The following is a 19,881-nucleotide window of genomic DNA, read 5'->3' as shown; positions in this document are numbered from 1 at the left end:
ATTTTAATATCCACCTAGACAATCCTAACTGTCCATTGGCTAAATCATTATTAGCCTCTTTTACCTCTATGGGTATGGACCAGCATGTTACTGGTCCAACTCACACGAAAGGCCATACTTTAGACCTTTTTTTTTTAGTAATATCCCTAATCTTACCTTCTCCTCTCTACCTCTACCCTGGACCAATCACTATTTAGTGTCACTTACGTTTCCCTATGATGCTCCTAGAGAGAGACAGCCCAGGTGCACCACAATAGGTCGTGCTTGGTCGAAGTTGGTATCTAGCACTTGGCATATGGCACTCTGTGCTTCTCCCTTAGCCAGGGACCATGCCTCCATTAATACAGTGGACCTGTTCAACAAATGGATTTCTACCTCTTTAAACTCAGTTTTGCCTTGAAAACTGAGGGTGAAAAAACCTGCTCTTAAGTCTAGTCCCTGGTTTTCGTCTTCTCTATTGGACCTTAGAAAGAACTGTAAAAAATGAGAGAATTTGGAGAAAAGATTATAATCCTTCTGCTAAAGAAGCCTATAGATCAGCTATTAGATCTTACCATCATAATATTAAGACAACACAAGCTCTATATTACAGCAGTAGAATAGAGAACTCGTCCACTTCTCCGAAAGAAATCTTTCAGATCTTTAAGGAGCTCACTATACCCCCTGTGCCGCCCTCCCCGGTGGAAGCTTCTATTATGCATAGTAATGTATTAGCGGCTCACTTTCAAGACAAGATTAACAAGATATACTCCGGTTTTCCTCCATCTCCCTCTCAGAATAATCTCATGGTGCAGGAGATGAATTCTCCTACGGGTATGACCCAGTTAACCAATTTTCCCCCCCTCACAGGTACTCTGATTGGGAATTTTCTTGTTAATATCAAATCGGGTTCTCCCTTGGACCCGGCCCCTCTATTCTTTTGAAGGCAGCAGATATTGTTAGTCCTTTGACAGAAATACTTAATAATTCCTTGTCTGCTGGTATTCTTCCCAGTTCCCTCAAACATGCAATCATAAAGCCTCTCTTAAAAAAACCTAAGCTGGATCCCTCGATCTTGGATAATTATCAACCCATTACCCTTCTTCCTATATTGGCAAAAATTCTGGAGAAGCACGTGAACCTGCAATTGACCAGGCATCTTGAGAGCCACGATCATTTACATCCTTCTCAAATGGGTTTCAGAACCCATCACAGTACAGAATCGGCACTCCTTACTGTAACTGAATCTGCTCGGCAACTTCTAGATCAAGGTGGTCATGCTGCTATTATCCTCCTTGATCTTAGTGCAGCATTTGACACTGTCGATCATACTCTTCTCCTTGATAGACTTTCTAAGATAGGGTTAGGAGGTCCAGCCCTTGCCTGGCTCTCCACCTTCCTCACGGGAAGATCCTTTCAAGTTTTGGATCGCTCTTTTTTCTCTGATGTCAGGTCTCTATCTTGTGGAGTCCCGCAGGGTTCATCTTTAAGCCCCACCTTGTTTAACATCTATCTGTCATCCTTGGCCATAGTAGTCGCTCCTTATAACCTCTCTATGGTCACTTATGCTGATGACACGCAATTGGTGGTTTCCCGCTCTAGTAGTAGGGACTCCCCCTCTGCCAACCTGGCCGACTGCATGAAAGATATTGGGGACTAGATGACCCTGTCGAAACTGAAATTTAATGACAGCAAATCAGAGGTAATGATTATAGGTAATGGCACCCCTACCGCCCCTCTGGCTGTGTACTCTGAGGCTTTTAACATCCTGCCTCCTCCAATAACACAAGTAAAAAGCCTTGGCTTTCTGCTTGACCCACGCTTAACTATGGAGCCACAAGCTAAAAGAATCTCCTCGATCTGCTTCGACTTAATTAGAAGTGTCAGGAAGATTCTTGGACTTCTGCCATTCGCTGCCAGAAGAATTCTTGTACAAGCCCTAGTTCTCTCCCGCCTGGACTACGGGAACTCTCTATATCTTAGTTCTCCAGATTATGTAATAAAGAGGCTGCAGGTTACGCAGCTAGACTTCTCATGAATACCCCAAGGCATCTTTCCGCTAAACCAGCACTTGCAGCTCTTCATTGGCTCCCGATTAAGCAGCGCATTCAGTTTAAAGCTCTGTGTCTTGTTCACAGAGCCTTACACAATAAGGGTCCCCTTTCCCTTAGAAAACGGATCTTTCTTTACTCGCCCCTTAGACCTCTTAGATCTCGTTCTTCTCGACAGGTTTACATCCCTTCGGTCAAGAGATCATGGGGAGGTAATTCGTTCTCCATCAGGGCTGCTCGGCTCTGGAATGCCCTGCCCTTTGAATGCAGTCAGGAATCCTCGGAACTTCTCTTTAGGAGGAAGTTGAAAACCATTCTCTTTCCCAGTTAATCTGTGTAAAGAAATGGCTCCCTGTTGCAGTTACCCCCCACTTTTTGCCTGATACTGATGCGGACTTGACTAAGAAGTATGCTGGGACCCTGCTAACCAGGCCCCAGCACCAGTGTTCTTTCACCTAAAATGTACCATTGTCTCCACAATTGGCACAACCCTGGAACCCAGGTAAGTCCCTTCTAACTGGTACCCCTGGTACCAACGGCCCTGATGCCACGGAAGGTCTCTAAGGGCTGCAGCATGTCTTATGCCACCCTAGGGACCCCTCACTCAGCACAGACCCGGCCGCCCCCATGCTGCTGAAGGTGTATTTTCTGTGCTGACTAGTGTCCCCACCCCGGTGCCCTACAAAACCCCCCTGGTCTGCCCTCCGAAGACGCGGGTACTTACCTGCTGGCAGACTGGAACCGGGGCACCCCCTTCTCCATTGAAGCCTATGCGTTTTGGGCACCACTGTGATCTCTGCACCTGACCGGCCCTGAGCTGCTGGTGTGGTAACTTAGGGGTTGCTCTGAACCCCCAACGGTGGGCTACCTTGGACCCAAACTTGAACCCTGTAGGTGGTTTACTTACCTGCAAAAACTAACTAACTCTTACTCCCCCAAGGAACTGTTGAAAATTGCACTGTGTCTAGTTTTAAAATAGCTATGTGTGATTTATTTGAAAACTGTGTATGCTATTTTGCTAATTCAAAGTTCCTAAAGTACCTACCTGCAATACCTTTCGTTTGAAGTATTACATGTAAATCTTGAACCTGTGGTTCTTAAAATAAACTAAGAAAATATATTTTTCTATACAAAAACCTATTGGCCTGGAATTGTCTCGGAGTGTGTGTTCCTCATTTATTGCCTGTGTGTGTACAACAAATGCTTAACAAGACTCCTTTGATAAGCCTACTGCTCGACCACACTACCACAAAATAGAGCATTAGTATTATCTCTTTTTGCCACTATCTTACCTCTAAGGGGAACCCTTGGACTCTGTGCATACTATTCCTTACTTTGAAATAGTGCATACAGAGCCAACTTCCTACATTGGTGGATAAGCGATGGGGTACAAGACTTTGCATTTGCTGGACTACTCAGCCAATACCTGATCACACGACTAAATTCCAAAAATTGTCATTAGAAACAGATTTTTGAAATTTGAGCTATTTTTCTAAATTTTTAAAAGTCCTGCTAGGGCATTGTGTTAGTCCCTGTTAGCATTTCTTTTAGAGTTTAAAAGTTTTGTGAAAGTTTGAATTAAGTTCTAGAAATAGTTTTAGATTCTTAAAAAGTATTCCAACTTTTAGAAACATAATGTCTAATGCAGAAGAAAATGTGATGGAACTCGACATCACCCGGGCGTGGCCAAGATGGCGGCCGGAGCGGACGCTTGAGAAAAGAGCTCCGCTCGCGGCCCTCCTTCTTGCCGAATATCCTGGTCCCTGGTTCCCGGTCGGCCATAAAATGCTGAGGCTACCCCCCCAGTGCCGGGGGCAGCCCTCAAGGACACAGAAGTAGCTGCGGATGGCCCCGTGATCAACTGCTGGATTCGAGGAAGCAAGACGCGCCTGGTGCTGTGGATCGGGAGGTGAGGCGGCCCTCCCGCGGCCGGCGAGACGTGGGCACGGCGGTCGGGTCGCCCCGTTCGGCTTCCCCGTGGGATCGCCGGGGGGGTCGAGGGCTGTTGGGCCTGGACTGCGGTGGGCCCTGGGAGCGGGCCTGCTGGCTGGGGCGCGGCCTGGGGGACGCCGCGGCTTCCGGTTCGGCCGCGCTCCATCGGAGCAACAAGAAACACGGGGGCGCGCGGCAGTGAGCGAGCCCCCCCTGATATGGCTTAGCATCCCTACAGCTCCACGTGGCCCCCCTACCAAGAACTGGTAGCAGCGTCGTGCGGTGACGCTGCGGCGAGAGCACTGGGCGGTGTTTCCTTGCGGGGTCGGGCCTTGGACGTGTCGGCGCCAGGAACGGGCGTCTGGCTCACCCTGGCACTCCGCCCTTGATCTGTGGAGGCGGCCGGCGGACGCGTGCTCGGGTGGAGTGGGGGCCCCGGCGTGCCTTTGGTGGAGTGTACCGGACCGGCTGAGGGGACCTTCGGCCTCTCCTCCCGTGCAGGGCACTGGGCCAGCGACAACGACCCTCAAGCACCAGCACCCAGCACAGAAGATAAAACAGTGGGAAGCAGAGGCGGAGGAGTGGGAAAGAAAGGAAGAAGGAAAAAATTTACAAAAAATAAAATAAAAATACATAAATAAAAAAGAGAGGAGGAGCCAATAAAATCAGAATAAAGGAAAAAAAGAAATAAAAAAGAGAAAAAAAAAAAAAAAAAAAGAATGAAAAAGCGCTGGCACAGAATAAATTAAACGCACATAAAACAACCACGTTGGGTCACCAAAGTATCAAGCCACAAGCAAATAAGTGAAAAACCCAACGCACCTGTACCAGGCCAGTGGCATTCAGCTCTCTGCCTTGCAACGAGGAGGGCCTCAGTCAACAAATTAACATACTAACTCCTAATATCCCTGAAAATAAGCAACCACGCCTGGACCACTGATAACGCTAAAATCACCCACTTTGACGTGCATGGCTCTGCTTCGCCCCACCAGTACACATAGCTGATTTCATACGGCATAATTCTCCCCGGTCGCATAGTGGTCACAATGGTCAAGCCTAAGCATTCCAAAACAGGGACTTCTGCGGAGGGAGAAACCCCCCCCTCCATGGGCCAACTGGACATGCAAAAGGCAACGCAACTTCAACTGAGCGAGACGCTACGCGCACACTCCCAGCAATTTGATAAAATTATGCAGGCAATTATGGAAACCAAAACTTCGCTAGAAGGGAAAATTGATGCCGCAGTGCTGGAGGTCTCCCTACTCCGAGCTGACCACCGCAAACTGTCTGACAGAGTGCATAATGCTGAACTGTCGCTAGAAACGGTTCACCCGGAAATGAAAGACATGAAAAGCAAATTCAAACAGATGGAAACTGAGTTGGCACAGCTACAACGCCGAGCTGAAGAAGCAGAGGGGCGCTCAAGACGTAACAATATCAGATTCATTGGCATCCCAGAACGATTGGAACTACCCAAAGCCGAGGATTTCTTAGAAAACTGGCTGAAAGAAATAATGAAAACTCAGGATGCCACAAAATCACCAATGATAGAAAGAGCCCACAGAATACCGGGCAGACCCCCTCGGCCTGGAGCGCCACCCCGACCCATGATAGCTAGATTTCTTAACCACAGAGACAGAGATTCTGTTCTTCAACACTTTAGATCTTCCAGTCAAATCAGCTTGGAAAATAATAACATATCTGCATACCCGGACTATACGCTGGAAGTACAACGTAGAAGAGCAACCTTTGTAAAGATCAAACAAATCTTGCGACAAAATAATATAACTTATTCTCTCATGTTCCCAGCCCGCCTGCGTATCACCATAGATGAGAAAACGCTCATATTCCCTACCCCAGAGGATGCATGGACTTGGATTCACGCCAAAGGTTTGATCAGCCCGCCAACGGAAAAGACAACAACTGAGGACTGGATAACACCCAGCTCCAGGAGGAAAAAAAAACAAAGCAAGACCACATTGCGCCCAACGAAATCGCAAATGGAATCAGAGCAAGCTCAAATATTAAGGGAAACTAGCTCCTTCACTCGACCACAATCCAAAACCCGAAGTGACACAGATGCTACAGACAGCGGATCCCCAGGAGGGGAATCAAGTGCATCCTCCTCCTTCCTACTGGCCGGCCCTGACCTTACACCGCGCGTTGCGGATGATCTCTAGACCTCGTGAGGGAATATGAACTGCGCCACAGACATGAGTCCGGCGTTGGGACACGCGACCTCCCGCCCTTATGCGGCCTAGAGCGGTGCTTGGTGGTTTCTTTGGGATGGGATCTGGCCGCTAGCTTCCTTGACTGGGACTAACAGGGTAACCAAAGCGGTTGTACTTACAATTTGGACCGAGCAGGGACAAAATTATCCTGGAGACGGGTCGGTTCCCGCCCGGCTATACCAAAACCACGCTCTCCGACAACCAAGTCACTCCCGAATGGAACTTAACTTCGCAGTTTGCAGTTTAGGCACCAGTTGTGCCATTATGTTTATCTCCGGGCTTTACCCGAAATATCCTTTTGCCTATTATTTCTTTTGCTCTCATTTTTATTATTCTCTTTTGATAATGTTGTTTTGTAGGACTGGGGGGGCTGGCGGGCGGGCGCTGGTGGCGGAGGGGAGACGTGGGTGGGCGGCGCGCACTAGACTAACAGCAGTCTCTGGACGCGTCACGGGATCGACCCAACTGTACAAAAAAATAGGTGTGCAACAACCTAACTTAACATGACAAAAAAGGAACCAACATATAATATAATGACGTGGAATGTTAAGGGTATGGCGGGCATAAGAAAGCGCAATAGGATACACGCGCACCTAAAGCGTCACAATATTCATATAGCCATTCTCCAAGAAACGCACATTACCCCTGTAGATATTCCCTGGTTGGAAAGAAAGTGGGGCGGGCAGGTCCACGGGTCGGGAAATTCATCATACGCAAGAGGGGTTTTGATATGGATAGCCCCGGGGGTCCCGTACACTGTGCGGCGCGGCGTTTTTGACATAGAGGGCAGATACATACATTTAACAGGCCACTTAGATGGGGAACCAGTAACACTGAACGGACTGTACGTCCCGAACGTCGGACAAAGTGAATTCCTACACAAAACAATCTCACACTTCTCAAACGACCTATCCTCTACATGTATCTGGGGCGGGGATATGAACTGCGTTCCACATATAGATACGGATAGATCACACCCCCCCATAGCAGCCTCCCAAGCAATCAAAAATTCGCAGATGCTGCGTCAATGGATGGTAGACCACCGTCTCATAGATACCTGGAGGCATATACACCCCCATGATCGCGAATACTCATACTACTCCCCAGTACACCTCCTCCACACTCGCATAGACCTTATCCTCATCTCCCAAGACATCACCCACAAGATCACTAGCGCTGATTACACCGCTAGGGTAATCTCAGATCACTCCCCTCTCATCGCTCATTTCAGATGGGGCAGCCCGCGCGCATGCATCCCAACTTGGCGCCTCCAGACCCGATTGTTACAAGACCCCCCTTTCCGAGATGAATTAGCCATACACATATCCTCTTACTTCATCCAAAACAAGGGGACAACGGGCTCTAGATCAACAGAATGGGACGCACATAAGGCAGTCATACGAGGAACATGCATCTCAGCAACAGTCGGCGCGCGTCAAACACTAGCACGTGAGCTTAGTAACTTAGAAAAGGAAGTACATTCTTTTGAGAAAGACTTCGCCAGGGGCGAGATTACACACACAGAACTAGCTGGAAAGCGCGCACAATGGTACGAAGCTGATAGACGACTAGGTCTGTTTGACCATCGACACTACATAGCTCGTAACCACGCAGAGGGTGACAGATCGGGTAAATTACTGTCATGGCTCATACACAATGGTGGCCGGAAATCCCCCATAGGAGCCATCCGATTAGAAACAGGACTAATAGTAAATGCACAGGCCGATATTAACCTAGCCTTTAAGGAGTATTACAGCACACTATACAAAGCTCCCGTCCCCCCACCCGAAACATCACTGAGCGAGTTTTTTACTGTTATCGAGCTGAAACAACTAACGACCGCTCAGGTTGCAGACCTGGAAAGACCAATTGATATCAATGAGATACAGCAGGCCCTAAAACAATTGCCGCATGGCAAAGCACCAGGCAACGATGGACTGCCTATTGAATACTATAGCATGTTCCCGACTCAAACACAAACCCCATATCTAGAGATGCTGACGGAGGCGCTAGAGCGTGGACAATTACCAGACACATGCCGTGAAGCGCTGATAGCAGTGCTACCTAAGCCGGGGAGAGACCCATTGGATGTACGTTCATATAGACCACTATCACTACTGAACACAGACTGTAAGCTACTCGGTAAACTGCTAGCCAACCGTTTGCTCCCATGTATGCCGGACCTGATACATCACGACCAGGCTGGATTTATACCTGGCCGGAGCACATTTAGCAATATCCGAAACTTATTGCGCCTTATGGCGAACTCACGAACGGATGACTATGCTCAAGTGGCAGTATCACTGGACATAGAAAAAGCATTTGACACGCTGGGTTGGCCCTTCTTGATGGAGACGTTGCGCCGTATGGGCTTCGGTCGAACATTCATCAGATGGATAGAGGTACTCTACACTAACCCTTCTGCAAGAGTCAAAACGGGCGACACGATTTCGCAACCGTTTAAAATAGAGAGAGGAACCAGGCAGGGCTGCCCATTATCCCCGCTTTTATTCGCCCTCGCAATCGAACCCTTAGCAGCTCACCTACGAGCGGTAGCCCCTGCATGGGGCATCCGAGACGACCACACACACCGTATAGTGTCGCTATATGCAGACGATGCACTTATTTTCTTACGAGATCACCAAAAATCCCTACCTGAAGTGCTGAAGTTACTGCACAGGTTTGGCACGTTGGCCGGACTCAAGGTAAATTGGTCTAAGTCGTGCATATTCCCTATGTGTCCTGTCCCTGAAGCACACAGATTATCCTCCAACCCTGGCGAACTGAAATGGTGTTACACCACTTTCAAATACTTGGGTGTAAACATATATCACGACGCACGAGATCTCAGGGACGGCAACTTGGGGCAGGCGATTCGATCCATTAGAGGCTCCCTGCCCTTCTGGTGCTCACTCCCTCTATCACCATTGGGCAGAGTAGCCATAGCGAAGATGGTGATCCTGCCCCGATTGTTGTACTTCTTCATGGCCCTCCCACTGACTCTCCCAGCCTCTTTCTTTAAACCTCTGAATAGCCTATTAATAAATCTCATATGGGGCAACGGCAGACGCCGAGTGGCACTAACAAAATTATACCACCCACTAACAATGGGTGGAATGGGAGCGCCTAGATTCGAAATGTACTACGCAGCTTCCCAGTTACAATGGATCTCATCCTGGCTAAGCCGTCCAGACGGAGCTGAATCACAGATGATCCACTCGTCTTTGGGGAACAGGGGCTTAATACAATACTTGATGAATCGCGAATCCCCCAAACACCCACGCAACATACTACTGAAAATTGCGCACTGGATATGGGGCCACCATGTGATCATGAACAATAAAACACCACAATATTCCCCCAGGCTTCCATTTTTGGCCATCTCGAAAATAGCCAACATAGCAGCTAGAGTTGGCCTGAACAGTTGGTCAGAAAAGGGAATACGCACCATCGGCGACATCTATAGTGAAGGACGCCTCCTAACTTTCAATACACTAATTGATAAATATGAACTGGGGCGCGGAAGCTTTATAGCATATGGAGCTGTACGCCAGACACTAAGGTTTTGCTGGGGCAATGAAAACTCAGAACCAAATATCTCCCCTAGATTGCATGAGTTGCTAGGTAGCATAGAAGATTCAATAAATGTGTCAAGAGCATACATAATCTTAACTTCTTGCGCTGAAGATAAACAAGTACAATCAAAGAACAAGTGGGATGCAGTGCTAGCAGAGCCTCTACCACAACCCGCTTGGAATCAGGCGTTGACAATGACAAAAGAAGTATCACGCAACCCGCGTTTTCGTTATACCCAGTTTAATTATTTACATCAAACATATTTATCACCTCATCGAATAACCCGTATTTTCCCCCACTCAAAGCAAACATGCCCTAGATGCGCCACTCCCGAAGCCACCTTTTACCACATGACCTGGGAATGCCCCCCAATCCGGAAAGTATGGGAAGACATAATAGTACTGCTTGTTGATTGGACAGCTGTTGAAATGTCCCCCACCCCGGAGCTGTGTTTGCTGGGTGTAGGTCCAAGCCTTAAAAGACGGAAACAAACCCTAAGATGCATAGCGCTGGCACTGGTGTTGTACAGACGCCTCATAGCCATGCACTGGAAGGCACCAGCCGCGCCGAGCATTGAACAATGGCGATCGGAGCTGCGGCGTTGGGCCAGGGCCGAAGCCGACACGCTTCAGCTCCTATCAACAAAGGGTGTTCTGGTCAAAGGTCTTGACACCTGGAACTCTTTCGTAGCAATAATAGAAAGAAAAGATGACGAACGCCCGCCCTGAACGATCCCCCCAACGAACATTAAAATCTGCATTTTATAGTCCTAAATAGCTGTAACCCCCCAGTGATAGCGCGCAACCACCCTTCATCAGGCTCGAATCAGAATGTCAAATAGAGGAAGGCGGACAGGAGCTGGGAGAGACAACATGAAATTGTATAACCTAACAGGCGGTAACCAACTAGCAATAACACCAGCACACAAAGGGACGCATGACCCAATGCTCGCGCGCGTGCCTTCCTTTCCTCCTCTGCCCCCGCTTCCTCCGTCTTGGGGGCCCCCCCCGGCCTTTATCCCCCCCCACAGTATTTCCCCTCTTTCTCTTTCTTTCTTTTCTCTTTTCTGTTTTTTTTTTTTTTTTTTCTTTCTTTCCAATGCAACAGGATGCTTTAATATGATGCCCAGTCAGGACTATTCCCCCCCCTGCTCCAGCCCGTGGCAACACGTTCTCTCTGGCAGTGGCGCGGAAGTGGGCGAAGTACAACATAGCCCAGTCATGGTACATAAGCCGTCTAGGGTGATGTGATGAACGAACCTGTTGCAAATGTTATTCTTATTGACAGCTTTCACTTGTGTAATTTTGTTGTGTGATAATAAATAATAAAAACACATTTAAAAAAAAAAAAAAAGAACTCGACATCACCCCTTACCTCCATCTTAAGATGAGGGAGCTAAGGTCTCTCTGCAAAATAAAGAAAATACCAGTTGGCATAAGACCTTCCAAAATACAGCTCCAGGAGCTGCTGGCAGAGTTTGAAAAAGCCAACCTCTCCGAGGATGACCTCCCAGAGGATGAAGCTAGTGACTTGGAGGAGAATTCCCCCCCTCCAGTCCTAGTTAGGGAGAACAGGGTCCCTCAAACCCAGACTCCAAATGTGATAGTCAGAGATGCTGCTTCTCACAGGAGGGTCCAGCACCTCTGGAATCACTGAGGATAGGCTCAGTGAAGATGACCTACTGTTAGCCAGGATGGTCAAAAGATTGGCTTTAGAGAGACAGCTCCTAGCCATAGAAAGGGAAAGACAAGAGATGGGTTTTGGTCCCATCAATGGTGGCAGCAACATAAATAGGGTCAGAGATTCTCCTGACATGTTGAAAATCCCAAAAGGGATTGTAACTAAATATGGTGATGACATCACCAAATGGTTCACAGCTTTTGAGAGGGCTTGTGCAACCAGAAAAGTAAACAGATCTCACTGGGGTGCTCTCCTTTGGGAAATGTTCACTGGAAAGTGTAGGGATAGACTCCTCACACTCTCTGGAAAAGATGCAGAATCCTATGACCTCATGAAGGCTACCCTGATTGAGGGCTTTGGATTCTCCACTGAGGAGTATAGAATTAGGTTCAGGGGGACTCAAAAATCCTCGAGCCAGACCTGGGTTGATTTTGTAGACTACTCAGTGAAAACACTGGATGGTTGGGTAACTCGAAATGAAGTGCATGACTATGTTGGGCTTTATAATTTGTTTATGAAAGAACACATTTTAAGTAACTGCTTCAATGAAAAGTTGCATCAGTATCTGGTAGACCTAGGTCCAATTTCTCCCCAAGAATTGGGAAAGAAGGCGGACCATTGGGTCAAGACTAGGGTAACCAAAACTTCCCCTGGGGGTGACCAAAAGAAAGGGGTTACAAAGCCTCCCCAGGAGAAAGTGGGTGACACTAGAAATAAAGAAAAAAAGAGTCCTCTGTAGGCCCCCAAAAACCAGACCAGGTGGGTGGGCCCCGAGACACAACCCAAAACAAAGGTGGGTACCAGGGTAAGAACTGGGATGCCACTAAGGCATGGTGCCATAACTGTAGACAGACAGGGCACCACACCAAGGACACTTCTTGTCCCAAAAGCAAAACCCATAGCAAAATCCCAGGGGTAACCAGTGTAGCCATTGGGGATGACTCCTCAGATGAGGAGGTCTTCATAGCCTTCAACTGGAAAAAGGGCCCAACAGGTGAGTTGGAGATTCCAGAGGGAAGCAGACACTTCCATCACCTACTGGTGAATGGAATCCCAGCCACTGCCCTGAGAGACACTTGTGCCAGTCACACTATTGTGCATGACAGGCTGGTGTTCTCAAACCAGTACATCCCAGGTGAGACTGCCAGAGTAAGAGTTAGCCCAGACAGGGTCACTGATAGGCCTGTGGCTTTTGTGCCCATAGAAGTGGGTGGGACTTTTAGCTGGAGAAGGGTGGTAGTCAGTACAGACCTCCCCCTTGATTGTCTCCTTGGAAATGACCACCCAGAGGTTAGTCAGAGCCCAAGACAGGAACTGGTCAAGGGCCAGTCCTCTCCCAAGGACTCTGGAGGTGCTACCCCTGCAGTAACTGCAAGTAGGCCCCAGAAGAAAAAGAAAGGAAAGCAGAGTAGGAAGGGTGGACAACCTTTAGCCAAGGTTCCAGCAAGCCAAGGATATTCTGCTCCAGTAGGGGAGAACTCCACAAGTGGCACTGGTAAAGTCCAACCTGACCCACAAGAAGTCCTGGCTAGTCAGGCAACTGTTAAGCCTGAATGGGTGGCTCCTCAGCTAACAGAAGAAAGAGTGGAAGAAGGGTGTTTACTACAAGTTGTGGTAACCCCCCACTCTAATACAGCAGACAGGCACCCTGAACCCAAAGAAACCTGTAACTTAGCCCCTTCCCTTGTAGGTGAAGAGCTAAAGGTGTGGTTCTGGGCACTGACAGCTGTCAGTGGCCTCTGCTGGGTGTTAGCCTTTATGGCTGCACTATCCTTGGCATGGTGGTCTGACCCCATGCCAGATAGCAAGTTAGGCCCCCTGACCCTGTTGGTCATGGTGGGGTTACTCCAGCTCTGGGTAACCTCTTTGGGTAAGCTAGGGGGTAACCCTGGCTAAGATAAGATTAGCAGAGGTGGATACCTCTAACCCCAAAATAGAGAGAATGGGTGGAGACATTAAAGACACAGACAAGAGGCAATTCAGACTAGGTCCTATCACTGTGGAAGTGGGTCATTTCCCCAGAGGGAATGACCTGAGCAGGAGGATGTAAGGCAGAGTAGGCCCTGCAACAAACCAGCCTATTTCCTCTACTCTTCCTCGCCTGAAAGACTAGGAAGACTCTCCCAGCTTTGGCTGAGTCTCCTGGCCTGTGGGCTGGGGCTTGTGTAAAGAAATGGCTCCCTGTTGCAGTTACCCCCCCACTTTTTGCCTGATGCTGACTTGACTGAGAAGTGTGCTGGGACCCTGCTAACCAGTCCCCAGCACCAGTGTTCTTTCACCTAAAATGTACCATTGTCTCCACAATTGGCACAACCCTGGCACCCAGGTAAGTCCCTTCAAACTGGTACCCCTGGTACCAAGGGCCCTGATGCTAGGGAAGGTCTCTAAGGGCTGCAGCATGTCTTATGCCACCCTAGGGACCCCTCACTCAGCACAGACCCACTGCTTGCCAGCTTGTGTGTGCTAGTGGGGAGAAAATGACTAAGTCGACATGGCACTCCCCTTAGGGTGCCATGCCGACCTCACACTGCCTATGTCATAGTTAAGTCACCCCTCTAACAGGCCTTAGAGCCCTAAGGCAGGGTGCACTATACCACAGGTGAGGGCATAGGTGCATGAGCACTATGCTCCTACAGTGTCTAAGCAAAACCTTAGACATTGTAAGTGCAGGGTAGCCATAAGAATATGTGGTCTGGGAGTCTGTCAAAAACGAACTCCACAGCTCCATAATGGCTACACTGAATACTGGGATGTTTGGTATCAAACTTCTCAGAATAATAAACCCACACTGATGCCAGTGTTGGATTTATTAAAAAATGCACACAGAGGGCATCTTAGAGATACCCCCTGTATTTTACCCAATTGTTCAGTGCAGGACTGACTGGTCTGTGCCAGCCTGCTGCTGAGAGACGAGTTTCTGACCCCATGTGGTGAGGGCCTTTGTGCTCTCTAAGGACAGAAACAAAAGCCTGCTCTGGGTGGAGGTGCTTCACACCTCCCCCCTGCAGGAACTGTAACACCTAGCAGTGAGCTTCAAAGGCTCAGGCTTCGTGTTACAATGCCCCAGGGCACTCCAGCTAGTGGAGATGCCCGCCCCCTGGACACAGCCCCTACTTTTGGCGGCAAGTCCAGGAGAGATAATGAGAAAAACAAGGAGGAGTCATTGGCCAGTCAGGACAGCCCCTAAGGTGTCCTGAGCGGAGGTGACTCTGACTTTTAGAAATCCTCCATCTTGCAGATGGAGGATTCCCCCAACAGGATTAGGGATGTGACCCCCTCCCCTTAGGGAGGAGGCACAAAGAGGGTGTAGCCACCCTCAGGGCTAGTAGCCATTGGCTACTAACCCCCCCAGACCTAAACACACCCTTAAATCGAGCATTTAGGGGCTCCCAGAACCCAGCAAGATAGATTCCTGCAACCTAAGAAGAAGAGGACTGCTAAGCTGAAAAACCCTGCACAGAAGACAGACACCCCAACTGCTTTGGCCCCAGCTCTACCGGCCTGTCTCCCCACTTCTAAAGACACTGCTCCAGCGACGCTCTCCCCAGGGACCAGCGACCTCTGAATCCTCAGAGGACTGCCCTGCTCTAGAAGGACCAAGAAACTCCAGAGGACAGCAGCTCTGTTCATCCAAGACTGCAACTTTGTTTCAAAGGAGCAACTTTAAAACAACTGTGTTTCCCGCCGGAAGAGTGAGACTTGTTGCTCTGCACCAGACACCCCCTCGGCTCGACTTGTGGAGAAACAACACTTCAGGGAGGACTCCCCAGCGACTGCGAGGCCGTGAGTAGCCAGAGTTGCCCCCCCTGAGCCATCACAGCGACGCCTGCAGAGGGAATCCAGAGGCTCCCCCTGACCGCGACTGCCTGCTTCCCAGATCCCGACGCCTGGTAAAGACTCTGCACCCGCAGCCCCCAGGACCTGAAAGATCGGAACTCCAGTGCAGGAGTGACCCCCAGGAGGCCCTCTCCCTTGCCCAGGTGGTGGCTACCCCGAGGAGCCCCCCCCTTGCCTGCATCGCTGAAGAGACCCCTTGGTCTCCCATTGAAACCTATTGGAAACCCGACGCGTGTTTGCACACTGCACCCGGCCGCCCCCGTGCTGCTGAGGGTGTACTTTCTGTGCTGACTTGTGTCCCCCCCCCCCCGGTGCCCTACAAAACCCCCCTGGTCTGTCCTCCGAAGACGCGGGTACTTAACTGCTGGCAGACTGGAACCGGGGCACCCCCTTCTCCATTGAAGCCTATGCGTTTTGGGCACCACTTTGACCTCTGCACCTGACCGGCCCTGAGCTGCTGGTGTGGTAACTTTGGGGTTGCTCTGAATCCCCAACAGTGGGCTACTTTGGACCCAAACTTGAACCACGTAGGTGGTTTACTTACCTGCAAAAACTAACTAACTCTTACTCCCCCCAGGAACTGTTGAAAATTGCACTGGGTCTAGTTTTAAAATAGCTATATGTAATTTATTTGAAAACTGTGTATGCTATTTTGCTAATTCAAAGTTCCTAAAGTACCTACCTGCAATACCTTTCATTTTAAGTATTACATGTAAATCTTGAACCTTTGGTTCTTAAAATAAACTAAGAAAATATATTTTTCTATACAAAAACCTATTGGCCTGGAATTGTCTGAGTGTGTGTTCCTCATTTATTGCCTGTGTGTGTACAACAAATGCTTAACACTACTCCTTTGATAAGCCTACTGCTCGACCACACTACCACAAAATAGAGCATTAGTATTATCTCTTTTTGCCACTATCTTACCTCTAAGGGGAACCCTTGGACTCTGTGCATACTATTCCTTACTTTGAATAGTGCATACAGAGCCAACTTCCTACAATCTGCTTCCCCTGGCTCTTCCGACATTCATGGTGTACTTTAGCGCTGGGATGCCCCCGGGTAGCCACGCGCTCTACAAATCTTTAAACTAAACTAAACTACTTCAGTCTTGTCAGAGTTGTGCTTCAGGCAACTGGTTCACATCAATTCTGCTACTATGGTCATTCAGTTGGAGGAGTTGGTTCTGCGGGTGTTTGTCTTGTCCACCAGGGAGAGAATGAATTGGGTGACATTGGCTTAGATGACAACAGTGATGTCTTGTGACTGGATGATGTTGGCGAGCAGTGTCATGTGAAAGTTGAAGAGTGGGGCTGAGGAACAATTCTTGTGGGGCACTGAATATCAGTCTCTTGGTCTATGATGAGAAGGGTGACAGCCTGACCCTTTGGGTTCTTTCCATGAGGAAGAAACAGATTCCTTTAAGAGCAGGTCCTTATATGCTAATCCTGTGAAGTCTTCTGATGAGGGTGTTATGGGAGACAGTGTCAAAGGCTGCAGAGAGGTCAAGCAGGATGAGGGCCACTGTTTCTCCTTGGTCCAGGATGTTTCAAGTGGTGTTGGTGGTCGCGTTGAGTGCTGTTTCCATGCTGTGGTTCTTTCTGAATCCCGATTGTGTGTTGTCTAGAACATGGTTAAGTTCAAGGTGGTTGTGAGTTGCTTGTTAATAGCATATTCAAATACCTTGGCTTGATAGAGGAGCAAGGAGATGGGTCAGAAGTTACTCCGTTGATTCCGGCCAGCTGTGGCTGTTTTGAGGAGGTGTTGATTTCTACAAGTTTCCATTCAAGTAGGAAAGTGGCAGCCATAATTTAGGGGTTGATGATGTGGGCAGGGTGGGGCCGATTGATGATGTTCCCGAGGTTATAGATGTAGTGGGGGCATGGGTCAGTTGGGACCCCGTTGTGGATGGTCCACATGGCTGCTGCTGTGACGTTCTGGTGAAGGCTGTCCATTCAGTCAAGCAAGTGGCTGTCTAAGTTGGTGGGAAGTAGGTTAGTGATGAATTCTCTAGAGCTGGGTTGGTGTGCAAAGTTGCTGTAGATTTTTGCGATTTTGCTGTAAAAGAAATTGGGTAGGTTGTTGTAGAGTTTTTGGGAGGCAGCAATGTTCTTTACAATAGATAAGGGCAAGGTGAAATCCTTGACGATTGAGAAGATTTCCTTGTAGCTGCTGGAGATTCCTTTGATGTGGTCCACTAGTGCTTTTTTCTTGGTGTCTTTAATTTGCTGGTTAAAGCACCTGAGCGCAGCCTTGTACGTAGGTCTGTCAGTGGTGTTGTAGCTGGCTCTCTATTTCCTTTCTAGCTGTCTACAGTGTTGTTTCGGAGGTCTTCTGTATACCAGGCGGCCGGCTTGTTTGATCTACTATGCTTGTTGGGTTTGATGGATGCAAAGGAGCCCATGCAGTTCTTGATCCAGCTGTTGCTGTCCTTGTCGAGGCCATCTGTGCGACAACAAGATGCCAGACAAGAATGTAACATATTAATGTGCTGCACAACACTGAACGTAGAGGAGGTATCCTACAAACAGCATCTGCCAAGTAGAAAATAAGATAGGAAGGGCAAATATCTGAGCCCTGTTACATTGTTGGTAGAAAAAATGTCAGTCATTGTTAAACCTTTTGGCAATGAAGTTTCAAGCTAGCGTCTGCCATTCAACAAAAGGGAGCTGGCTATAAAGGGGGGGAAGCTTGTTTAAGTTAACCACGAATGACAAAAGTTGCTTGTAACAACTTTTACAACAAAGAAATATGAGAAAGGCATGGACTCAAGACTCACTCTTCAGTGATATAATAAAGAGAATTGCCACTGATGTGTTCTTCAGTACCCCAGAATCAATATTAAGTTTGGAGATTGGTGAATGAAGATAACTGGTATGTAACTAGACTAACAATTTCAAGATTGGTTTAGTGGCACTCAATTTCTCTCCAGTACCAGAAGAATTGAATAACAGGCCTTCAGAACATACATAATATATAAAATAACGGTGAGGTGGATAACACTCCCTTGCTTTAACATTCCCTTGCCTGATAACAGTCTTCAGAAGTCATCACACACTGGTAGTAACATTGCAGATGTTACACTGCAGAAGTGTTAAAATACAATGCTAACACATACTACCACAAAAGACTCTCCTTGTTAATTAACCTAGAACTAGGTAGGATACTAAGTAGAATATTTCCAATGTTAAGGAACAGCGTGGGGTGAGATTAGTGGGACAAAATCTCCTAACAGTAAGGCCCGCTATATGCCACAACAAGAAATGAAAATATAATCTAAAACAAGCAGGCTGAGCCCTACCCCGCCCTTCTGAACTCCTACTTTCAATCCAGTGAGCTACATTTTCAGTAAGTGGAAGGGGCATTCGAACTATACAAGCAAAGTCATAGAAAACAATTCACGTTCCCAAAGTATACCAGCTCTCACAGCCAGCTTGCTGTCACTCCACCAAAAACCATTTTCATTGGACAAAAAAACATAAAAAAAAATAAAAAAACACTCCTTGTTCGTTTGCAACACGTATCTGTAAAAAACACCTCAACCAAAAGTACAAAAAAAAAAAAAAAAAAAAGACGACAAAGAAGATTGCACTCTTGTTTAAGAACCCACACTGTTCATTCCTTTTCTTTCGTCAGAGTCTAAAATTATTTAGGCAAGCTGTACAAAATTTGAACATTAGCTTTACTTACCGGATTATTGTGGTTCATTACGGGTGCACTGTTCCGGCGAGTCCGCATTGCATAAGACAGAAGTCCTTAGGAATTTTCACTGAAATAGAAAATAATATACATTATTAACACGCGTCTGAAGATACACAAATTTGTACATTTACTCGCTTTTACTGTAGACTCTCATTGAACACTAACATTCATCAATGTTGCTCTCACTTGATTAGATGCATTGGAGCAGTGTCCCATTAGTCTGGTGAGGCCAATGTTAAAATTCCAGATTGGGGAAGGGGCTACCCTTGGTGGGATTACCCATTTGAGGCTCTCCATGAAGGCTCTGATCACAAGGAATTTAAAACAAGAAGAGTGTTCTCGGTTTTGATTGTATGCTGCAATAGCTACTAGTAGTAGCCTGATAAAAGTAAAATCTAACCAGACTTGTGAAGGTGCAGGTGATAACACATAACAAAATCCACTTAAGGGTAAGTGAATTAATGGGGTTTAAGGTACAGTAATGCACAGAACGTTTCTACTTAGTAGTGTAGCAGGTGCGTGTAGTGGGTCCACAAGCCTCTTTGATTCTCTTGTAGCACCTCTACCAACAAACTAGGACTTCAGGAACCAAATTGCTAGGATGTGCTGCCTGTGGTGTGTGCCTGACAGTGCTGTGATTTTGACTGAGAAGGTTTGGCCAGCTGGGAAGTTTCCCGTGCTGGACAATGGACATCTCAAGCAGGGTGGAGAATCAGGGTTGTCTGTTTCATGTCAGAGTCACCAGGATGACGGAGGTTTGCTTAAATTCCTGACCATATATAGAATTAGTGGGAGAGGTGGAAAATCACAGGCAAAGACTCATGACCAACCAGTTCACAGTACATGGACTAGGGATTGGGGGTGTGGAAACCTGGCGGCGAAGACATGGCATT

At 47.9% G+C, this 19,881-nt stretch overlaps 1 protein-coding gene across 2 annotated transcripts in view; it reads right to left on the bottom strand.

Annotated features, from left to right (window-relative positions):
- PABIR2 (PABIR family member 2) overlaps positions 1–19,881 on the bottom strand; it is a 217,075-nt gene that overhangs the window by 142,623 nt on the left and 54,571 nt on the right. For both annotated transcript variants that reach the window (XM_069212491.1, XM_069212489.1), the window contains one exon: positions 18,977–19,055. In XM_069212491.1, the coding sequence (XP_069068592.1) occupies positions 18,977–19,024 (48 nt within the window). In that variant the 5' untranslated portion in view covers positions 19,025–19,055. The remainder of the gene's footprint in view (positions 1–18,976; positions 19,056–19,881) is intronic.

This window comes from Pleurodeles waltl, chromosome 2_1, assembly GCF_031143425.1.
Source record: "Pleurodeles waltl isolate 20211129_DDA chromosome 2_1, aPleWal1.hap1.20221129, whole genome shotgun sequence".
NCBI lineage: Eukaryota > Metazoa > Chordata > Amphibia > Caudata > Salamandridae > Pleurodeles > Pleurodeles waltl.
Note: the sequence above shows the minus strand (reverse complement) of the source record. Positions and strands in the feature narration are given on the sequence as shown.